The sequence below is a fragment of the Macaca fascicularis genome, chromosome 4 (assembly GCF_037993035.2).
Source record: "Macaca fascicularis isolate 582-1 chromosome 4, T2T-MFA8v1.1".
NCBI classification, from domain to species: domain Eukaryota; kingdom Metazoa; phylum Chordata; class Mammalia; order Primates; family Cercopithecidae; genus Macaca; species Macaca fascicularis.
Window position 1 is genome coordinate 143,475,194 of NC_088378.1, and position 23,002 is coordinate 143,498,195.

General features: G+C 45.8%; 1 protein-coding gene across 3 annotated transcripts; it reads right to left on the bottom strand.

Annotated features, from left to right (window-relative positions):
- Positions 1–11,353: 11,353 nt before the first annotated feature.
- MAFA-F (mamu class I histocompatibility antigen, alpha chain F) lies at positions 11,354–15,234 on the bottom strand. Of its 3 annotated transcripts, none has more exon segments than NM_001284601.1 (8): positions 11,354–11,677; positions 12,035–12,067; positions 12,520–12,636; positions 12,776–13,051; positions 13,634–13,909; positions 14,157–14,432; positions 14,563–14,716; positions 15,118–15,234. In NM_001284601.1, coding segments are annotated over 7 exon segments (1,047 nt in total). In that variant the 5' UTR covers positions 14,627–14,716; positions 15,118–15,234; the 3' UTR covers positions 11,354–11,672.
- Between the last annotated feature and the right edge of the window lie 7,768 nt (positions 15,235–23,002).

Here is a 23,002-nt window from a genome sequence, read left to right on the forward strand (position 1 = left end):
CCTAATTCTAAATATACGTATATCTTTTTAACATAAAAAATATTAATCTCTATTCACTCTGTCTCTACACACACACACATACACACACTTACATACATGCTATACAAACACATCTACCTGTATCTATAAAAAGATACATTTTTCTTATTTTAAAAATTTTTGTGTGTTCATGAGGCACAAGTGCAGTTCTGTCACATTGATATATTGTGTTGCAGTAAAGTCAGGGCCTTCGGTGCATCCATCACTGAAGTGATGTGCTGGGCACACTGTACCCACCATGCAATCCTCATACACTCCCTGCAACCACCTCTACCCTTCCGAGTCGATTGTCCACCATTCCATATCCTACTTCCATGTATATAACGAGATAATAAGCAAATATGCACAATGATAACTGTCGAATTTTATTGCACTATTCTTTCAGCTTTTCTGTACATCTGAAAATTTATATAAGTTGGAACAATGAGGGAGAGAGAGAGAGAGAGAGAAAGACAGCTGAATCTGAATAGGTTAGGGGTTGTGTCCCAGCAGAGAACATAATTGACCTTTGTGATTCTCAAAGTGTGGTCCCCTAAGCTGCCTTCAGAGAGTCCAGGAGGGAAACCTGTTTTCACAGTAATACCAAGATGCCATCTGCCTATTTCATTATGTTGACTTTTTCATTAATGCTGCAAATGACAAAATAGGTAACATACCCAGCACTTCAGCCAAACCAAGGCAGTGGCACCAGACTGCATTCTCACTTAAGGATATCTTTGATGGAGCAGGAAAAGTTCTACTTTCACTGAATTTTGATCCTTGACTACATACTTTTTTAGTATTCTTTGTGAGAAAATGGGAAGTATGCATAAAACACTTATTGCACGATGGTAATCTTGAGGAAGGACACTTGTGTGACTGAGTTATGAGTTCGACCAGCAGATCTTTTCATTCACCCACTGAAAGACATTTGCATTATTTCCAGTTTGGAACTATAATGAATAAAGCTGCTATGAATATTTTTGTACAGGTTTTGCTGTGAACATAAAGTTTTTCCTTGTTTGGGATAAGCACCCAGAAGGGCAATTGCTGGTCATATGGTAATTTCATGTTCATTTCCAGAGTGGCTGTACCATTTCACATTCCTGCCAGAAATATTTGAGTGGTCCAGTTCCTTTGCAACCTTGCCGGCATCTTATGTTAACTTTATTTTGTATTTCAGCCATTCTTACAGGTGTATAGTGATATCTCATTGTGATTTTAATCTGTGTTTCCTTAATGACTAATGATGTTGAGCATCGTTTCATGGGCTTCTTAGCCTTGTGTTTATCCTTTTCAGACAAACGTCTGTTCATGTCTTGCTCATTGCTTATTTTGTATTTGGATTTCATTTTTACTGTTGAGTTTTTAAATTTCTTTGTATATTCTGAGTGCAAGACTTTACAGAATTTGTTGTTTGCAAATATCTCCTCTCGTGCTGCAGCTTGTCTTTTTATGCTCTTTGTAGGTCTCGCACAGAGCAACAATTTTTAATTTTGATAAGAGCCTATTTATTAACTTATTCTTTTATGGATCATACCTTTGGTGTTACGTCTAAGACTTCTTTGTCCAGTTCTAGTTCTGATGATTTTTTCTTAACAGGTTTATAATTTTTTAATTTTAATTAATTAATTTATTATTTATTTTAGAGAAAATATCTCACCCAGACTGGCCTTGAACTCCTGGGCTCAAGGGATGCCCCCCATCTCAGTCTCAGAAGTAGCTGAGACTACAGGCTTGTGACACCACGCCTGGCTCAATGTTTTAAATGTATGTGTTTTTTTTTGTTTTGTTTTGTTTTTGTTTTTGTTTTTGTTTTTGTTTTTGAGACGGAGTCTCGCTGTGTCGCCCAGGCTGGAGTGCAGTGGCCGGATCTCAGCTCACTGCAAGCTCCGCCTCCCGGGTTTTTACGCCATTCTCCTGCCTCAGCCTCCCGAGTAGCTGGGACTACAGGCGCCTACCACCTCGCCCGGCTAGTTTTTTGTATTTTTTAGTAGAGACGGGGTTTCACCGTGTTAGCCAGGATGGTCTCGAACTCCTGACGTCGTGATCCGCCCGTCTCGGCCTCCCAAAGTGCTGGGATTACAGGCTTGAGCCACCGCGCCCGGCAAAATGTATGTTTTACATTGAAGCCCATGATCCATTTTGAGTTATTCTTTGTATAAGGTGTGAGATTTGGGCCAGGTTGTTTTTTAATTTTTCCATTGTGGTTGTCCAGTTGCTCCAGCACCATTTGTTGGGAAAGTTCTCCTTCCTTCATTGAATTGTTTTTGTGCTTTTGTGAAAGTCGGTTGAGCATATTTGTGTTTTGCTCATTTTTAGTTGAGATATTCATCTTTTTATATCAAGATTAAGAACTTGTCACATATTCTAGATACAAGTTCTTCATCAAAAATGTGATTTGTGATGAATTGTGAAATATTTTCTCCCAGTCTATGACTTGTGTTCTCATTTTCTTAATGGTGTCTTTTGGAGCACTAAAGTTTCAAATTTTAACTAAGCCCAATTTATCTTTTCTTTTTTCATTTGTAGATCATGCTTGTGGTATGTTACTTAAGAATCTTTTGCCTAATCACCCAAAGTAAGAACAATTTTCTCCTATATTTTCTTGTAGAAATTTCACAGTTTAAACTCATATATTTTAGCTCTTTAATTTGAGTTGATATTTTATATGATATGAGATGTCTAAATCCACTTCTTTTTGTTTCTTGTATCATTTTGTGCACCTGATCGAGCTAACTACAGCTTCAACTCTTGGGCTTAAGTGATTTTCTTGCCTCAGTCTCCTAAACCACTGAGATTATAGGCACAAACCACTGAACACTGCCATCTCTTTTTACATTTAGTTGTCCAGTTGTGTCTAAACCATTTATTTAAAAGACTATTATTTTCCCATTGAATTACCTAGGCAACTTTGTTGGATGTCAGTTGAAAAAAGTGTAAGAATGTCTTTCTAGATTCTCACTTCTGTTCATTTATCTCTATGTTTCTCAGTTCTATACTATCTGGATTATTATAGTTTTATGTTATATTCCAATTTTCTCTTTCAAATTTATGTTGGCTCTTCTGCATCTTTTGCATTTTCATAAGCATTTTAGAATTATTTTGTGAATTTCTATAAAATGCCTGCTGGGATTTTGATAGAGATTGTGTTGAATCCATAGATTGATTTGTGGGGAATAGCCATTTTGACAATATTATTGAGCTTTCCAACCCGCATCTCTCCATGTATTTAGACCATTCATTTCTCTCAGTAATGTTTTGTATTTTTCAGTGTACAAACACTGCTCTCTTCCTAAATTTATTCCTATTTCATGATTTTTATAACTACTGTGAAAAGAAATTCTAGATTTTCATTGCTGGTATAGAGAAACAGAATTGATTTTTGGATACTGGTTTTACATCCTATGGGTTCTTCTGAACTCTTTTCTTAGTGCTACAAGCTTTTATCTGCATGTGAATTCTACAGGCAGGATCATGTGAATAGAATTTTATGTTTTCTTTTTTGATCTGAATGACTTTAATTTTTTATTTTTCATTTTTTGCCATATTGTATTGGCTAGAATCTCTAGTACAATGTTAAAAAGAAGTGATGAGAGTGGATATCTTTTCTTTGATCCCCATTTTAGGAGGAAAGCATTCAGTTTTTCATCATTATGCATTGTTTTAGCTGTGAGTTTTTCACAGATGTCCTTTATCAAGTGAGGAACGTCCCTCCATTCCTATTTTGTTGAAAGTTGTGAACATGAATGGTGTTAAGATTTTTGTCAACTGTTTCTTCTGCATCTATTGAGATAATTATATCGCTCTGGTCCTTCATTCTATTAATATGGTGCATTACATTAATTGATTTCCAAATGTTAAGCTGACCTTATATTCCTGGGATGAATCCCATTGGTCATAGAGTGTAATCCTTTTTATATGGTATTGTATTCAGTTTGCCAATGTTTGTTAAGGATGTTTGCATTTATGTTCATTGGTGATACTGGTCTGTAGTATTCTTTTCTTGTGAGTCTTTATCTTACTTTGATATTAGGGTAAAGCCAGTTCCACAAATGATTTGGGGCCGCCTCTCTGGGAGAGTCTGGTGGGAGATGTGGCTGTGGCAGTGGTGATCTCAGGGTGCAAAGCCGGGGGCAGAGGCAGCCTCAGGCTGAAGGGTCTCAGGAAAACCCCTACTCCACATGGAGAATAAGATCCACTGTTGGGGCCGGGCGCAGTGGCTCAAGCCTGTAATCCCAGCACTTTGGGAGGCCGAGACGGGCGGATCACGAGGTCAGGAGATCGAGACCATCCTGGTGAACACGGTGAAACCCCGTCTCTACTAAAAAATACAAAAAAACTAGTTGGGCGAGGTGGCGGGCGCCTGTAGTCCCAGCTACTCGGGAGGCTGAGGCAGGAGAATGGCGTAAACCCGGGAGGCGGAGCTTGCAGTGAGCTGAGATCTGGCCACTGCACTCCAGCCTGGGTGACAGAGCCAGACTCCATCTCAAAAAAAAAAAAAAAGATCCACTGTTGGCTGCCAGGGCAGTGGACTGGGTGGAATCCCTGCTAGAAACAGGGTAGGAAGGCCTTGTGGTCTCACCACCCAGCGGCCCTGGGGTGGAGCTGAGTTTCCAGGGGTTAATGGACCAGGCAGGAGAAGGGTGGCCCAAGTGCAGGTCATGGGCCTGGGTGAGTTCAGAGGGTCAGGGGACACTAGGCCTCCTCCAGCATGGGGCTCTCTAGGGTCAGGTCAGGTGTAGACCTGTGGCAGCCACTTGTTTTGATGCTGGGCCTGCGAGCCCCAGGGCTTCCTGATGGGCTCTCCAGTTAGGAGCTGCCTGCTCAGGGCTGGGAGGGGAAGAACGCTGAGCTGCAGGTGGAGGGAGTAAATGTTTTGTTTCTTGGAGGGACTTGCTGATGTTGATAGAGTCACAGGAGGAGATTGGTGAGGGCTGGGAAAAGCGAGGTGGGAGGGAGAATCAATGTGGATATTATTTTTTTTCTGAGCGAAGTCATAGCTTGAAATCTGGAGAGCCTGAGGAAGGAGTATCCCTGAGAGGATACAAAGATTTCTTACCCAAACCTGATTTTTCTTCACCGCCCCCGCCTCCCGCAAGCCTCATGAAGTCATAGGCCCAGTACCAACACCAGGTGGTGCCAACAGGCCATGCAAGCACCATGCAGTTGGGCTTGTTTCTGGTCATCTCCTGGGTCCCTGACTTAACCGGGGTAGCATGGACCCTGCAGCCAGATGACCTGGCTTCAACCTGTAGCTCTGGTCTCACTGGCACTTTCCCTCCGGGTGCCTCAGTTTCTTCAACTGTGAAGTGGACAGTTACTACGCTTACCTCTGGCGGGTTTCTCAACAGCAGCCCTATTAACAGTTTGGGACAGAGACTCCCTTGTGGAGCGGCCTGTCCTGTGCATTGTGGGAGGTTTCCTGGCACACCCCACTCACCCCTTCCCATCAATCCTCATGTGATAACCAAAAATGTCCCAGGATTTTTGGTTCTCCCTTGGGTCTGGAAGCTGCACTTAGGCATTTTCCCACCTGACACTTGAGCTTGTCTCTGCTTTGGTCCAAATAAGGCCTCTCTTTTTTAAAAAGTGTTTTTTCTTTAAAGATTGTATCCATCTTTTTTTTTTTTTTTTTTTTTTTTTTTTTTTTTGAGACGGAGTCTCGCTCTGTCGCCCAGGCTGGAGTGCAGTGGCGCGATCTCGGCTCACTGCAAGCTCCGCCTCCCGGGTTCACGCCATTCTCCTGCCTCAGCCTCCCGAGTAGCTGGGACTACAGGTGCCCACAACCGCGCCCGGCTAATTTTTTGTATTTTTAGTAGAGATGGGGTTTCACCGTGGTCTCGATCTCCTGACCTTGTGATCCGCCCGCCTCGGCCTCCCAAAGTGCTGGGATTACAGGCGTGAGCCACCGCGCCCGGCCGTATCCATCTTTTAAACAAATCAATTTTCTTCCTTTATCTCTGCATTCAGTTAATCCTTCCACACCCTTTCTTTAGTATATTTTGAAATGTGTCCATTCTAATTCTAGTAATTAGCATATCTGACCTGCATGATACCTGCTATTACCCCAGTAGAGCTCTGATTTCTTGAGTACAGGGAATGGAGTGTGCGTTCCTGATTCTGTTCTGGATGACCTAATTCAATTTATTTTACTTTACTTGTCTAGGATATTGCTCTTCATCTGCAAAATATAATTGTGAATGTGGCTTGAATTACTGGGTGGTTTTATTTCTTCATTCAGCTAGTATTTGTTGTGTACCTACTGCATGACAAATACATGGCATGATATTGTTTCATGGATCACACCATAGCAACTAAGTAACTACATTAAGGACATTATAGCCAGGTGTAGTGGTGTGTGCCTGTAGTACTAGCTGCTTGGGGGGCTGAGAAGGAGAATTGCTTCTCCAGGAGTTGGAGGTTACAGTCAGCTCAGCTATGATCACCACTGCATTTCAGTCTCAGCAACTGAGCAAGACCTTGTCTCTGAAAAAAAGAAAACAGATATGTTATAAGCTGTCTACATGTACTCTATATCTCAGGAGATTCACGTCCTGTAGTTTTCTAAATGGCATCTCCATGTGGTTTTTATGAATGTTTGTCTGGTATTTCTTTTCTATCCTTTTACTTTCAACTTTTCTGTATCTTCCACTGATAGTATGTCTTTTATAAATAGCCTATGGTTATTTATTTATTTATTTGCTTGTTTGTTTATTTATTTATTTATTTATTTTTACCCCTCTGCACTATTTGTCTTGTAATTGGGGTGCTTGAGTCCATTATCTTTAATGTCTTTGTTGTCCTGATTGGGTTTAAGTCCACCTTGTCATTTGCTGTTTTCTAATATTACCTCTTTATTTGCTCCATTATTTTTCTTTTCTTGCCTTTTTTAGATTAATCAAAATATTTTCATTATTGTAGTATTCTTAATAAGTGTTTTAGTTACCCATTATCTTATTATTCCCTTAATTATCCAAGAAAGAACAATATTATCCAAGAAAGAACAATATTAATCTGTGACTTATTATAACAAATTGGAAATCATAACTTCCCTTTCACGTACCTGTGCAGATAGCCCAGGAAAGAATTGGTGCTCTGAGTATACACCATGGAATACTATGCAGCCATAAAAAACGAGTTCATGTCCTTTGCAGAGACATGGATGAAGCTGGAAACCATCATTCTCAGCAAAATATCTCAAGGACAGAAAACCAAACACCACATGTCCTCATTCATAAGTGGCAGTTGAACAATGAGAACACATGGACACAGGGAGGGGAACATCACACACCAGGGCCTGTCGCGGGGAGGGAGGCTGGGGGAGGGATAGCATTAGGAGAAATACCTAATGTAATGATGAGTTAATGGGTGCAGCAAACCAACATGGCACATGTATACCTATGTAACAAACATGCACGTTGTGCACATGTAACCTAGAACTTAAAAGTGTGTGTGTGTGTGTGTGTGTGTGTGTATATAATTGGTGCTCTGGCTCTGAGATACAGAGGATCAGGGGTGTGGAAGCAAGAGAGTAATTTGATGATGAAGCTGTAGCTGCAGAGCCATCTGGGTTCCTCACCTGCATTCCTTGTAGACATCTCCTCTAATGAATGCCTGAGATGCCCTCTCCCCTATATACTCCTGCCAGAGTCTCTCCATCTCCACTGACAGCAACTCCACCCTTCTACTCTCATAGTCTAAAACCATGGCTGTCTTTGATTCTTCTTTCTCAGAACACAGATACAATCCATTAGCAAATGCTATGATGCATCCAGAATCCCATCACTTCTCATTATTTTTACTGGTCACACCCAGGTCAAGGTAACCGATGTCTCTATCCTGAAATGCTACATGCCTTTCCCACTGTTTTCTCTACTGCCTTACTTGTCCCCCACCTCTCAGTTCTGTTCTCAATAGGGCAGCCAGAGAGAAGCTTTTGAAGAGTAAGTCGTACCATGTCCCACTTTTCAAAACTGTACTGAAACTCACCATCTCACTCAGAGCAAAAGTGAAAACCCTGGCCACACTCTCCAGGCCTACCTGCTCTGGCCACACCTCTGACCTCATCTCAGTCACTCTCTGTCCAGCCCGTCTGGACTCTTCTCACTTCCCAAAAGACAGATACCTTCCTGCCCTAGTGCATTTTCACGAGAGGCTCCCCTGCCTGGAAAGAACTTTCCTAGACATCCTCGTAGGTATCTCCTCATGTCCTTCAAATTGTTCTTCAAGACCTAGAAGAAGCTTCTCTGCTCCTTCTTGAATCTCTGTCTGGCTCAGCCCGCTTGCCCCCACCATGTCCATTAGGGTGACACAGAAGTCCTACAAAGTATTCCAATCTGGCCCCCAGGCTTTCAGCAGCTGCTCCTACACGAGTGGGCCTGGTGCCCACATCAGCTCCTTGAGCTTCTCCTAAGTGGGCAGCAGTGGCAGCAGCTTTTGGGATAGCTTGGGCATGGCAAGGGTCTGGGTGGAGGCTATGGTGGGGCTCGTGGTATGGGGGGCATCACAGCGATCATGGTCAACCAGAATCTACTGAGGCCCCTTAAGCTGGAGGTGGACCCCAACATTCAGGCCATGTGCACCCAGGAGAAGGACCAGATCAAGACCCTCAACAACAAATTTGCCTCCTTCATCAACAAGTTACAGTTCCTGGAGCAATAGAACAAAATACTGGAGACCAAGTGGAGCCTCCTAAAGCAGCAGAAGATGGCTCAGAGGAAGATGGACTGCATGATTGACAGCTACATCAACATTCAGCAGCAGCTGCACACTATGGGCCAGGAGAAGCTGAAACTGGAGGCGAAGTTTGGCAACACACAGGGACTGGTGGAAGACTTCAAGAACTAGTACAAAGATAAGATCAATATTAATACAGAGAAGGAGAACGAATTTGTCCTCATCAAGAAGGATGTGGCTGAAGCTAACATGAATGAGGTAAAGCAGGACTCTCGCCTGGAAGGGTTGAATGACGAGATCAGCTTCCTCAGGCGGCTGTATGAACAGGAGATCCTGGAGCTGCAGTCCCAGATCTCGGACACATCTGTGGTGCTGTCCATGGACAACAGTCACTCCCTGGACATGGACAGTATCATCGCTGAGGTTGAGGCCCAGCAAGAAGAGATCACCAACCGAAGCTGGACTGGGGCTGAGCCTGCACCAGGTCAAGTACAAAGAACTGCAGGCGCTGGCTGGAAAGCACTGGACGACTTATGTCACACAAAGACGGAGATCTCAGAGATGACCTGGAACCTCAGCTGGCTCCAGGCTGAGACTGACAGCCTCAAAAACCAGTGGGCCTCCCTGCAGGCCGCCATCACGGATGCAGAGCAGCATCGGGAGCTGGCCATTAAGGAAGCCAAGCTGTCTATGCTAGAGGCCACCCAGCAGTGGGCGAAGCAGGACATGGCGCAGCAGCTGTGCGAGTACCAGGAGCTGATGAACATCAAGCAGGCCTGGACATCGAGATCATCACCTACAGGAAGCTGCTGCAGGGCAGGGAAAGCTGGCTGGAACATGAGCATCCACACGAAGAACACCAGTGGCTACTCAGGTAGGCTGAGCTTGGCCTATGGGGCCCTCACAAGCCCTGGCCTCAGTTACAGCCTGGGCTCCAGATTTGGCTCTGGCAGGGGCTCCAGCTCCTTCAGCCACACCAGCTCCTCCAGGGTCGTGGTTATGAGGAAAATTGAGACCCAGGATAGAAAGCTGGTGTCCAAGACCTGGGACGTCCTGCCTAAGTGAATGGCCACAGCAGCCACTCCCAGCCTGCCCCCTCCTATGACTGCCCCAGGGCCTGTAGGAGAGGCTGCTGTGCAGGGGAGCATAGGGAACAGGAGACCCACCTGAGGTTCAGTCCTTGCCCTCAGCCCACCCATGGCAGGAGTTTACTGCCCGGGGTACTCCCACTTGCATATGCATTCAGCTACAAAGTAAATTAATTTCTTTCTTTCTTTCTTTCTTTCTTTCTTTCTTTCTTTCTTTCTTTCTTTCTTTCTTTCTTTCTTTCTTTCTCTTTCCTTCCTTCCTTCCGTCCGTCTGTCCGTCCTTCCGTCCGTCCTTCCTTCCTTTCTTTCTTTCTCTCTCTCTCTCTTCCTTTCTTTCTTTTCTTCCCCCCACCCCCCCACCAAATTAAAGCCACAGTTAGCTCTGCCAACTGTGAAAAAAAAAAAAAGTCTTTCCTTGCAGGTCACATTTGCAACAAGGCCCATGCTGACTACATAGTATAACAGCCACCTTCCCTGTCCCCACAGCCCACACTCTGGATGACTCACTCCACAGCACTTGCCACCTTCTAACACAAGAATTTGCCTTCCATACTCTGCTTATACATATGCGCCACAAGGCCAGAAATTCTTCTGTTTTTAGTTTAAAGATGTTTTCCAAATGCAAAACAGCCATATACCTAGCAGATAACAAATGTCAGTTCAATGAAAGCTCACCGTAGAGTACCTCCCTATCCGAAAGGCAATGTCTTTATTTATGTAGCCTCGAGCCAAATGCTATTTTGTGGCTGCTACAGCTGTTTGTGGCAGCTACAGCACAACATCCTCTCACACTGATATCAGTGCCACCGGTGTTTTTGTCACCAGTGCTGCTTGGGTGCCCTCCCTCCCCTCATTCCTCCTCCCACACCAACCCTCCTGCACACTGCAGCACACAACCATATTTCTCTCTTCAGGAAAGATAATCTTAGGCTTATAAGTCCAATTTTTCAACTACATATGAATCTAAATTAAGGCTCTGCTTTACAAATCCATGAGTTTGGATTGGAGCCAGCACTAGGATTACTACAACTCAGGGCAGGAAGAAGAGTAGGTGAGCAGAAGAGGAGCTCCAACAAAAACTTACCTATGATGAGAAATTATGGGACCCCTCCTCTCTGCAAATGTCACAATCTGGTTCCTATGAGAAGGCTGGTGAAAAGATGGAAAATACAATCCAGGAAAGAGCCCTGGAAGGAGGGCAAGTGCTGGACAGGTCTGAAAAATCAGTCTCTTGATACCACAAGGACTTCTGTGTGCAGGGACTGCCCTAAATAACATTTGAGTCCCTGAGATCGCAGGTCCTGCTGGGAAAAGGTTCTGCTGTAGGACCAAGGCCACTAGAGCAACAAAGATGACCTGGCTGAGCAGTGACCAGATAAAGCTCACAGTGGCCTGAGTACCCACGGGGCACAGCCCCATCTACTCTCCTGTCCTGCAACAGATCAGCACAGGAAACATAGACTCTGGAAGGTTCTCAGGTCTTCCATTTATTTTGTCTCTCAAATGTTAGTAATCTCCTCCTCTAATTAACTCATCAACCTCTAATGGCAATAATTTAAAGAAGTAAATTTATACTCAGATTCTAATTTTAATAGGGAAGCAGGAAGTTGCAGCTCAGTACACCATGAAGTTGAGACAGAGATAAAGACATCCGAGCCCCAATGTCTCTGGAACAGGAAAGGTAATTGGGTAGAAACACAGGGTAGTGCGGGGAAGGGGGTCATGGTGGACATGGGGGTAGGCTGGTCTCCCCACCTCCTCACATTATGCTAACAGGGGTGAAGACACATTTGGACATCTTTGCAGAAGGAGAATTCAGGCTTCTTGAAGTCACAAAAGGAAGGCATGAACAAATCTTGCTTCTCAGTCCCACACAAGGAAGCTGTCTCACACTATAGAGGAAAATATTCACGAACAAATTCATATCAGTCACAGTGATGGGTCACACTCTAAACAGCCCATTTCATGCTCAAGACATCCAAGTCAAAGAAACCCCATAGCACAGCTGAGTCCCCTCTGTTCCTCCCAACACCCCACTCACATCAGGGCCCCTGCCCTGGAGTGTCACCTTTATTAGCTGTGAGAGACACACCAGAGCCTGGGCACTGTCAATGATTGGGGTAGAACAAAAACAGGACCCGGTCAGAGCCCACAGATACGGCTAGAGGAACTGTGGGGTGGGTGAGCTCCCTCATGGGCTCCTGACCAATACCGCAACAATCTCAGGGATCAGCCTCCTTCATACTTACTTGTAGGCTGAGAGTAGCTCCCTCTGTTTCTATCTGTGGGAAAAAAAAATGTCCTGTGAGAGGCCAGAAAGGAGCCAGGGCCATAAGGTCCTAGAGCAACCTCCTAGTCATTGATCCCAGAGAAGTTTCCAGAAATATGTAACTGCAGATTACACATTTACTTCATTAGGAAATACGAAGAAAGCAGATGTGGGTCCTGGACCAACTGCCCTCCTGAGGTCTGTCATCAGCAGAGACCTTCCCCTGTGAGTTGTGACTGCTGGGAATCAGGTCCCCACCACCACAATCATTGAAGTGAAGAATCTGTCTTCATTTTCACAAGTGCTTTACAAATGAGTTAGAGCTGGCACAGAGGGCCCAGGCTGGGTAGGCCTGTGTGTGTGGATGGTGCTTCCCAGTTACGAGGCAGAACACACTTCTACCTGGGGCTTGCAACCCCCAGTGGGACAAGAAAACTCAGACTCCTCTCCTCACCCCTTCCCTACCTGAGCTCTTTCTCCTCCACATTACAGCAGTGACCACAGCTCCAGTAACCACAACTGCTAGGACAGCCAGGCCAGCAACGATGCCCACAATGGGGATGGTGGGCTGAGAAGACGACTCTGGGAAAGGAGAGGAAGGTGAGGGCCCCTGACCCCAGCCTCAGCCCTGGCTCTGCAGAAGGGCTCCAGAAGGGCTCCTGCTTTCTCTGAGAAGAGACGCGACCCCTCATCCCCTTCCTTACCCCATCTCACTCCTTACCCCATCTCAGGGTGAGGGGCTGGGGCAGCCCTTCGTGTTGCACATGGCACGTGTATCTCTGCTCCTCTCCGGAAGGCACCACCACAGCTGCCCACTTCTGGAAGGTTCCATCCCCTGCAGGCCTGGTCTCCACAAGCTCCGTGTCCTGGGTCTGTTCCTCCCCGTCCCGCTGCCAGGTCAGTGTGATCTTGGCAGGGTAGAAGCCCAGGGCCCAGCACCTCAGGGTGGCCTCACGGTCAGAGATGGGGTGGTGGGCAACGTGTGCCTTTGGAGGATCTGAGCAGAGTCAGAAAATTCAGGTACTTTGCCTTCCTCATTGGGAACCCCAGCAGTGCTCATGTGACCGTCCTGAGAATGGACAGGACACCTGGGGTGAGGAAGGGAGCACAGAACCCAGACACCAGCCTGGACACAGGCACCTGGGAAAATCTCTTATTCCTTGGAAAGTTCGAGTCTCTGAGGGGGGAGCAGGGACTTCTGGCCCTGACTTAAGTGGAGGCCGAGGGACTCAGAAGAGCTGGAATCAGAGCCCCCAACACATTCAGTGTGAGGCAGAGAACAAAGCTTGAGAGGAAAAGCCACGGGGCCCAAGGCTCAAAAGGGATCGTGGATCAGTATTCCAGGGACTGTCTTCCCTCCATTCCCTCAGAGACTTCATCCCTTAATTGTCCCGGAGAGCAGGGTGGACTCTCACAGTCACTTTCTGGTACAGGATCTGGAAAGCCAGAAAGATTCTTCCCACTCAGGACCAGAGAGAGGGCGATATTCTAGCATTAGTCCCACTTTCCTCCCCACCTTGTGCGAGGCCATCCCAAGAGATCTACAGGAGATGGGGAAGGCGCCTATGGCCCCCGGTACCTGCGCGCTGTAGCGTCTCCTTCCCGTTCTCCAGGTATCTGCGGAGCAACTCCAGGCACTCGCCCTCCAGGTAGGTCCTGAACTCCTCTGCATATTCCTCTGCCTCATAGAAGCGCTGGGTGATCCGAGCTACCGTGTCCGCGGCGGTCCAGGAGCGCAGGTCCTCGTTCAGGGAGATGTAATCCTTGCCGTCGTAGGCGTGCTGGTGATACCCGCGGAGGAGGCGTCCGTCGGGCCCCATGTCGCAGCCGTTCATTCCCTGGAGGGTGTGAGACCCTGGGCCCGGTCCCTGCAGTCAGCCCCGTCTAGCTAGCCGCGCCCTCTCTCCGCCCAACCCGCCGGGATTTTGGCCTAAACTGAAAATGAAACCCGGTAAAGGCGCCTGGGACTCTCCTGGGTGGAGGGTCTGGGCGGGTCCCGCAGCCTCAGGGTGGATTTCGGACCCGGAGACTCTGGGGGACCCGGACGGTCCGTGGCTGATGGGGAGTGGTCGTGACCCGCGCCCCTGGTCGGGGTCGCTCACCGGCCTCGCTCTGGTTGTAGCGGAGGAGCAGCTTCCTCAGGGCCACTCGGTCAGTCCGTGCGTTGGCCTTGGCGTACCCTGTGGTCCGCTCCCAATACTGCGGCCCCTCTTGCTCCACCCACGGCGCTCGCGGCTCCATCCTCGGAATCGCGGCGTCGCTGTCGAACCGCAGGAACTGCGTGTCGTCCACGTACTCCACCGCGATGTACCTGTACTGAGGCTCCCTGCGGCCGGGCCGCGACACAGCGGTGCTAAAATACCGCAAGGAGTGGGAGCCTGGGGGCGAGGAGGGATTGAGATCCGCCCGACCTTCCTCTGGGCGCAACTCCCCAGGTCCTGCGCCCCCGCCTTACGGGCCCCTCGCTTCTCCCCGCAGAGACCCTTTCCCTCCCGACCCCGCACTCACCCGCCCAGGTCTCGGTCAGGGCCAGGGCCCCTGAGAGCACCAGGAGGAGGGTTCGGGGCGCCATGACCCCAACCTCCGCGTCTGGGGAGAATCTGAGTCCCGGAGGGTGCGTGGGGACTTCAGAACCGGAACGCGGCGACACTCATTGGCTTCTCTAGAAACTCCACACACAATGGGAGTGAGAAATGGGGCCGCGTTATGAGTATCCAGGAAGAAGAATCTGACACGGGTTGGGAGAGAAGGAGAAACTCTGGGGAGATGGGGAATTCTCAATACTGACCCTCCCCACCCCAGACGCTGCCTCGGGGCCTGAGCCCTTGAGAGCCACTCCTGGGGCCCTGAGACTTTGCCCTCACCCTCCGCCTACTGTGCAGGGTGTATCTCAATGTCTCCCGGGGTCTTCGCCCGGGGACTGAGAAACCAGTGAGAAACCGTCGGCATGGACCGAGTCCCTCTCCCTTTAGTTCTCATTCCGAAATCCCCATCCCTTGACTGAACTTTCTGCCTCCCACTCCATACCTGGACTCCCCTGGACTCTTTTGGAAGAAAACTCACCCCAAGGAGTTTGGTGCCAGAGAATGAACTTGTCCTGAGAATGAAGGTATAGAGACAGTTTCTTCTTCTTCTCCTCCTCCTTTTCCTCCTCCTCCTCCTTCTTCCTCTTCTTCCTCTCCTTCTTCTCCTTCTCCTCCTCTTCCTCCTCCTTCTCCTTCCTCCTCCTCCTCCTCCTCTTCCTCCTCCTCCTCCTCTTCCTCCTCCTCCTTCTCTGGAAACGTGGTAGCTGAGCATATGAAATAGAACGGAGACCAGTTTCCTTTTTATTAGCTGCAGTGAGTAGTAGAATCTTGGTAACCCCTAAATTATCAGGAATCTTATGTGTAAAAAATGTTACTTTGTCCCCTTGATATGTAAATGGGTCTAAATACGTTACAACTGACAACTCGCAGAGCTCCTAAGTTTTGCTTTCCCAGACTATGTATCTGTATCTTGTTGTATTCTAAAATTACCTTCATTCCATAGCCCTGAGTTTCTGTGTGAGTCCAGGACATCTCAATACAAAGTAGCACAATGTGTTATTGTATGTTGCAACCAGAAGCCAGTGCATTCATTCACCTCAAAGTTGCAAGTGTTCAAGGCAGTCACAATGCCCCTCACCAGTGCTCATGCACTTCCTGTTTTTAGGAGGTATCTGCATCTAAGTGGTGTGCATATTTTATTGGAACACCTAGTATTTTTTTAAACCTGAAAAATAAAGCAGAAAAAGCAATTAATTTTTTGGCAGTCCCGCATGTGGTGTTAAAGGCCAAACGTAAGGAACACCCTGCTAAGCTCTGTAGATGGATGTATTAAAAATTTATAAAACAATGTGTTTAAACCTAAGAATTCTGCCGCTTTCAAATTCTGTCCCTCTGCTCCTTTTCCTCACCTCCTGCTTCTCCAGCCCTTCCCTCCATCCCTCTCATCCCTCAGGCCCTCCTCTCCCCTTAGTCCCCACCACCCTGTCACTCCCGAATTGTGGCTCTAGCACTGTCCCATGACCTGCCACCTGAGTGGTCCTGCTACTGCGAGTCACAGTGTGTCGTTTCTTCACCTAAAACACTCCAGTGGCTCCACTTTGGTCTTGTGAAGCATCTAGAATGTCAGGCACTTGAGCATATGAGGGCATACCTGGTTCAGCATAGGCACTAAATTAATTTTTGTTGACCTGTTGAATGAAATATGATTGCATTAAAATTTAATTGCATCACAGAAAATTATAAAATGAAAAATACTGGAAAAAGGAAATATTTTATTTTATGCATATAGTGTGCATATCAATTTATAAATTCATTCCATGTGTCTGTTGAGTCTGTGTATGAATTTTATATGACTGCATAACAAATTACCACAAACATTGGCTTTAAACAGCACCCATTTATTTTATTTATTTATTTTTAGACACATGGCCTTCTTCTGTTATCCAGGGTAAAGTGCAGTTGCATGATCATGGTTCCCTGCAGCCTCAAACTCCTGGCCTCTAGAAGTCCCCTTGCCTCAGTCTCCGGAGTAGCTAGGACTACAGGCAAGTACCACCATGCTCAGATAAATTTTAAAAAAAAGAAAAATTTTTTTGTGGAGAGGAAGGTCTCCTCAAATTGCCCAGGCTAGTCTCAAACTCCTGGCTGCAAGTAATCCTCCTGCGTCATTCCCACAAACCTTAGGATTACAGGCATGAGCTACCACGCCTGACCACACAACACTTGCTTATTTCTTTACAGTTCCTCAGTCAGAAATCTGAGCATGATTGGAGGGTTCTCTGTTTAGGGTTTCCCAAAATTGTGTTTTCATTTTGAGGACCTCCTTCAGGCTTAGACAGAGGTGACAGAATTCAGTTTCTGCCAGTTGTAGGACTACGGTTCCTGTTCCTTGCCTGCTGTCAAGGTAGAGAGAGGCTGCTAACAATTCCTGGTGCCCACCAGCATTCTTTGCCACACAGCCCCTTCATTTTTAAAACCCACAGTGGTGGAATTCCCTCACACTGAATCCATCTCACACTGTCAATCTCTATGATCAGGAAGAAACTGGTCCTTTCAAGGTCTTACCAGATGAGGACAGCCTGACCAAGGATAATCCCTGTCTTAAAGTCAATTGATTTAGGACCTTAATTATATATGTAAAAATCCCTTCAAGGCAGGACCTACATTTTTGTTGGTTGATTAACTGGGGTCAGGTGAATGACTAGGGTCACACGCCTATCATGGGGGCGATGATGGAATCAGCCTAGCATGGCTTGGGTCTTTCTTTTGAGTTTAATTGGGACACAGTTGGAAATTGAAGTTCAAATAAAACAATAATTGTGAATGATAATAAAATACATTCTATTTAGCCATGGAAATTCTTCTTACCACTTAAAACCAAATGACATGTTTAATATTTTGTAATTAATTTAGGTTGGTTGTAGTGGCTCATACCTGTAATCCCAGCACTTTTGGAGGCAGAGTCAGGCAGAGAGCTTGATTTCACGAGTTCAAGATCAGCCTAGGCAGCATGGCAAAACCCTTGTCTCTACCAAAAATATAAAAATTTTAGCCAGGCATGGTGGTGCATGTCTGTACTCCCAGCTACTCAGACAGCTGAGGTGGGAAGATCATTGAGCCCAGGAGGTCAAGGCTGCAGTGAGCTGTCATCCTGCCACAGCACTCCAGCCTGAGTGATAGAGCAAGACCCTGTTTCAATAATAATGACGATAACAATAATACTAATAAATTTAGAGCAAATGAAAATTAAAGTGCAATTATTCATCCTCTCTTGTGAAGCTGTATTCATTTTTTCACTGTTACATTACAAATTACTGAAAATGTAACAGCTCAAAGCAACAAATATTGATCATCTCCCACAGTTTCCAATGCTCAGGAATCCAGGAGAGGTTTCCTGCGGTGCTTCTGGCTCAGGGCCTCTCACAAGGTTGCAGTCCAGTTGTCAGTCTAGGGCTGCATCATCTGAGGGCTCAACTGGGCTGGAGATTTGCATGAAAAATGGCTCACTCACATGGCTGTTGGAAAAGGCCTCAGTTCCTTGTTGTCTGGTCCTAGGAGGCCTCAGTCCTAGCCACATGGACCTTTCCACAAGTCTGCTTATGACACAGCACCCGGCTTCCCCCAGAGTTCATGATCCCAGAGACAGAGAGAGCAAAGGTGGAGCTACGGTAAGTTTTTTGTTCTACACCAAGAGTCACAAACTGTTATGTCAACATTACTCCATTAGTTAGAAGTGAATAATTAAGTCCAGGCCACATTCACAGGGAGGGAATTAAGCTGTACCTCTGGAAAGTGGAGAGTATCAAAGAATTTGCATATATGTTAAAAGCAAAATTAAAATTATTGTTTCAGAATTTTATAAATCCAAATATTCTTTCATCTGATTATAATTCTTTAATGCTTTAAACTTCTCTTTTTAAAGTAATGATTAAAATTTGAGATATCGCAGGGCCTTGGGTATTGAGGGGAAAAATGTTTGAGACATAGAAAGAGGATACTATAGTATCTCTGAGTTTTTCTTGCAAATACCTTTAATAACAATATCCTCTTGAATGAGTTGCAACACAGTTGAGAACTTACGGTAGTTAGATCAAATAGTTCCAAGACTTCAGTGCCATAACAATAGTGCCTTAAAAATAAGTATTTGTTTTGCCTAAGATGTCTCAAATTTAGTTTAAGAATGCCCCAAATGCCAATTTTCCCATTCAAATATCATCTTTAAAAATATTTGCAAATCAGATTGCTTTTAAGATAGAAAAAATATGAGTCTCATACCTCAGCCAACACATCTAGCTGAGCATGATGTGAGTAACTTTGGTTGGATACAGTAGCCCAAAATGGTTAGCTCCAATCTAGGAAAAAGATTTTTCAAAAACTGGCTATTGGGTGGGAATTCCATAATAAACTTGATATCTTTTGCTCTGGTTTTTAATGAGATGTGGTAGACATGATTTGGGCATCACTATGATTCTAAATAACACTGCTATTCTGTGCTTCTACAGTATTTTTTAAGCAATGCTATTGTGTTTTCCATTCCTATTTGCTATTCTATCACTGGTTATTCATATATCATCTTTTCCATTTAATTTATTTTGATCAGTAATGTGCATTTCCAATTCTGTAAAAGTTTAATTCAGGTGTATGTGTGGTAAAATGCAACACATCAAATCCTTTGCAAGATGGAATTACCTTGCACATCAGACTGAACATTGTACACTGAAAATCTATGGAGATGCCAGTGAGCCAAGGATCAAATGACCTATTTCTAGTCAAGGCCACTTTCATAGCATTCTGGTCCTCTCCATCACATGGATAATTACAATTGGCTTTGGTCCAATGTGAATAGTTCTTGCTAAGAATTCTTGTAATGGCAAAAACTGCAATTATTAAGTCACTGTCTTGACTGCAGAATTACAACAGGCACTTTTTACTCAGACTCTGTTAATAACTTCCTGTTCTTTACTTGTATCCTATATACTGTGGCGTTAAACTTTTAACATACAGATTCAGAAAATGCTTTCTATATCATAACTACATAGGGTTATTTTATATGTTAAGAATATTTCATGAGAAAAAGGAAAAAGTGGTGGGAAGGAAGAGAAAAATCAAGAAGAGAATAGGTGTAGAGAAATGGGAAACATCATGTATGGATAATATTATAAAAATAGAAGGAAATTAATCAGATGTAGATAACCGCTATGGAATAATGGAAACATAAGAGAGGTTTATTAGTTACCTGTTGCTGTGTAACAAACTACCCAAAGACTTAATGACTTGAAACAATGAACATCGATTGACTCAAAGAAAACAATACAAATACCAGCAAAACTGGAGCCACTGCAGGTGGAAGAAGTTGGATAAACAAAAGGATTTTACACACTGGAATAAGTAAGAGGTCACTGTTGTGTAAATTGAAATGATTTGTTGGTCCATATTCTCCAAGAAGCAGATGACATGAGGTTAAAGTTGCAGTATTTTATTAGAGGACACACCTGCCAGACAATATGAGAAAAGATCCAGGAAACCCTGGGAAAGGCAGCAGACTGAGATGCAAGTGTGACCCCCAAGTGAAGGACAGAAGGAGAGGAAGTTTGTTGGACACATCCTAGATCACAGGCAATCTAAGGAGAGTTGAGCAAGGCCATGGAGGAGTCCTCTAGCCACAGTTGGCCCTTGTCTTCCAGAAATGGGTCTCCCTTAGTATCCCTCTTGTTACCCATCACTGGTTGGGAACAGCCCGTGGGAAGCAGGGCATCTGTACCAATGCTGCTGAGGATGTCAGAGCACAGGAGCAGGGCCTTGGGAGATTATCTGGGAGCATGGCTCAAACCCTTCCTGAGGTTTCTGGGCCCTTGGAAATCAAATTCCCTCAGGCTTGGTAGCTGGACAATTCCACTAACAATTAAAATTGAACCAGGATACCCCCCACAAGTGGATCACTGGGTTCCACACACATTCCTCCTGCCCTCATTGTGTGACAGCAGCCCAACCTCCTCCTGGAGATTAGGATCTATTACCTGTGCCTGGAGAGGAGGGGACTCCTCACTTGCTAGTGTCTGGGCACATACTGTCCAAATCTCCCTGCGGGCAATAGTAATGTGCTGTTCAGTGGGCTCTCATTTGTCCTGATTGAAGAGTACCCTCCTTTAGAATCCAGGACCTTCTACCCTGCAGAGCACAGGTTTGGGAGATGAGAAGTGCAAAATCCCACAGCAGGTGAATCTAAGGAATGAGACATGGAGCCATACTCACTTCCACTCCTTGGTTTCTTGACCCACATGTTCTTCCTACTGAGAACACAGCACTGTAGACATGTCTCTGATTTAATAAATGCACCATGTCCTGAAAGACAGCACCCAGCCCTCAAAGTGCTTCCTCCAGACTGGCACTGAGTTGTGCCTGTAGAAGACCTGTCCAGCATTCTTTGTGGCTGGCAGACCCTTGGTGGTACAGATGATGATAGAACCAGTGGATCCCACGGCCGTGAAAATGCTGCACCTACTTCCTTGTCAAGTGGGTTCCCCCAGGAAGACAGTGTGCTAAGAGCAATGTCAAGCCTGTGGATCAGGAACATCAACAGTCCCCAGAGAATGGTGCTGACTGAGGGTCTGAGAGCAGGACAGGAAAACCCACTCATGGAATGGTGCCTAACCCTGTGAAGATGAACCTCTGGCCCTTCCAGGATGGAAGTGGCTCAATGTAGTCAACTCATCACTTATCAGCGAGTTAGTCACCTAAAGAAATGTAGCCCCGCTGAGGCACATCGTTGGCCTCAAATGCTAATGAGTTGGACATTCAGAGGTGGCAGCAGCTGGATCTGTCTTGGAAGGTGGCAGTCAGTGCTTCTGGACCCATATTTAGCCTCATCCCTGCCGCTGTGGTTGCTCCACTGATGCACCGATTCTGCCAGGCCTGGGCTGACCTGACCCATGCTGAGGGCTGGCTAACTTCAATTTGTCTGCTTGGTTGTTTAGTGCCACTTCAGGTTCGGGTATTTTCTGGAGGTGTCAACATAGGATTCATGCTCAACCCAGATGGACCATTTCCATCTCATGATGAATGCTTTGGGGTCTGTCCAATCTATGACTTCCTGAGTTACAGAAGCCAACTCATATGGGCATTTGAAATCACATGGTTGTTTGATGTCCCATGGCAAGTATTCTCTTATCAGGGCCAGTAACATGCCAAAAGTTGCTTCTAACAGGGGCATACGGCTCTGCTGTGGATGGCACGGCCTTACTCCAGAATCCCAGGCCCTCTATGTGACTTCCCCACTGTTGCTTGTTTCAACTCCATCCTGCATCTTTCCCCACCACTGACACCTCCAGGTGGGTCTGAGGGATGGTGCTGCCTCATGGCCTGAATCTGCCACAGTGTCCTTTCCTCAGTAGGCCCAATTGAAGTAAGTCCCCTCCTATTTCTCCTAGAGTATGGGCCAAAGCAATAGATGTGGGATGCGGTGTTGTCAGAACTCAAAGATGTTCACCAGGCAGTGTGCTTCCTTCTTTGTCGTGAGGATGCAAGATGCAACAGTTTGTCTTTTACTCTGGAGGAGAAACTCCTGGATGTCCTCAACCACTGGACAAATAAAACTTCACCACAGTGGCGGCTCCTGAATCTCTGTATGGTTTATCTTCCATCTTCTGAAGAGCACGTTATTTGCCAAGGCCTTCAGCATACTTTCCACCTCCTACTCATCCATCCTAGTCAACCTGATGTTGTTGATGAAATGAGCTGATTCACTATTCTATAGGATGCCCGGTTCTTCAGATCTCTGAAGACTCTACTATAGAGGGCAGGTCAGTGACAATAACCCTGAGGTCAACTATAAAGAAACATGTTGTGGATCCCACATGAATCACTTCATTTACAGTTTTTCTCATTGGAGTGGAAAGGAACACACTGACCAAATCCACAGCTGCACACTGTGTGCCTGAGGCCTTATCAATCTGCTCTACCAGTGATATCCAGCCAGCATGGCAGCTGCAATTATGACTCCTACTCTGTCAAGTCTGAAGTAATCCCATTCATTCTTTAGGCCCCATCAGGCTTCTTTGGGGACAGATTGCTGGGTCACGTGAAAATAATAGGCAACCCCAACACCACCCCTCATCCTTCAGCTCTCTAATGGAGGTGCTACACCTACAATAACTACAGTACCTTTCATAAGACCCACCCTGGGACTCAATATCTTTTTTTATTTGGCCAGAATGAAGTCAGTTGCAGAGATTTCCCTTTGGCTTTCAGACAATGAGAGCCCTTATTCCAGAGACTTGGGACCCAGTGTGGGGGTTACTCTAGCTGCCAGTGCATCAATACCAATTAAACACTTGGGGAATGGGGAGATAAACAGGGCTGGGTCTGTGGACCCGGTGGTTCCACTGTGATGTGTCCAGGTTTATTCCCGGCTTCTGTAAGTCCCA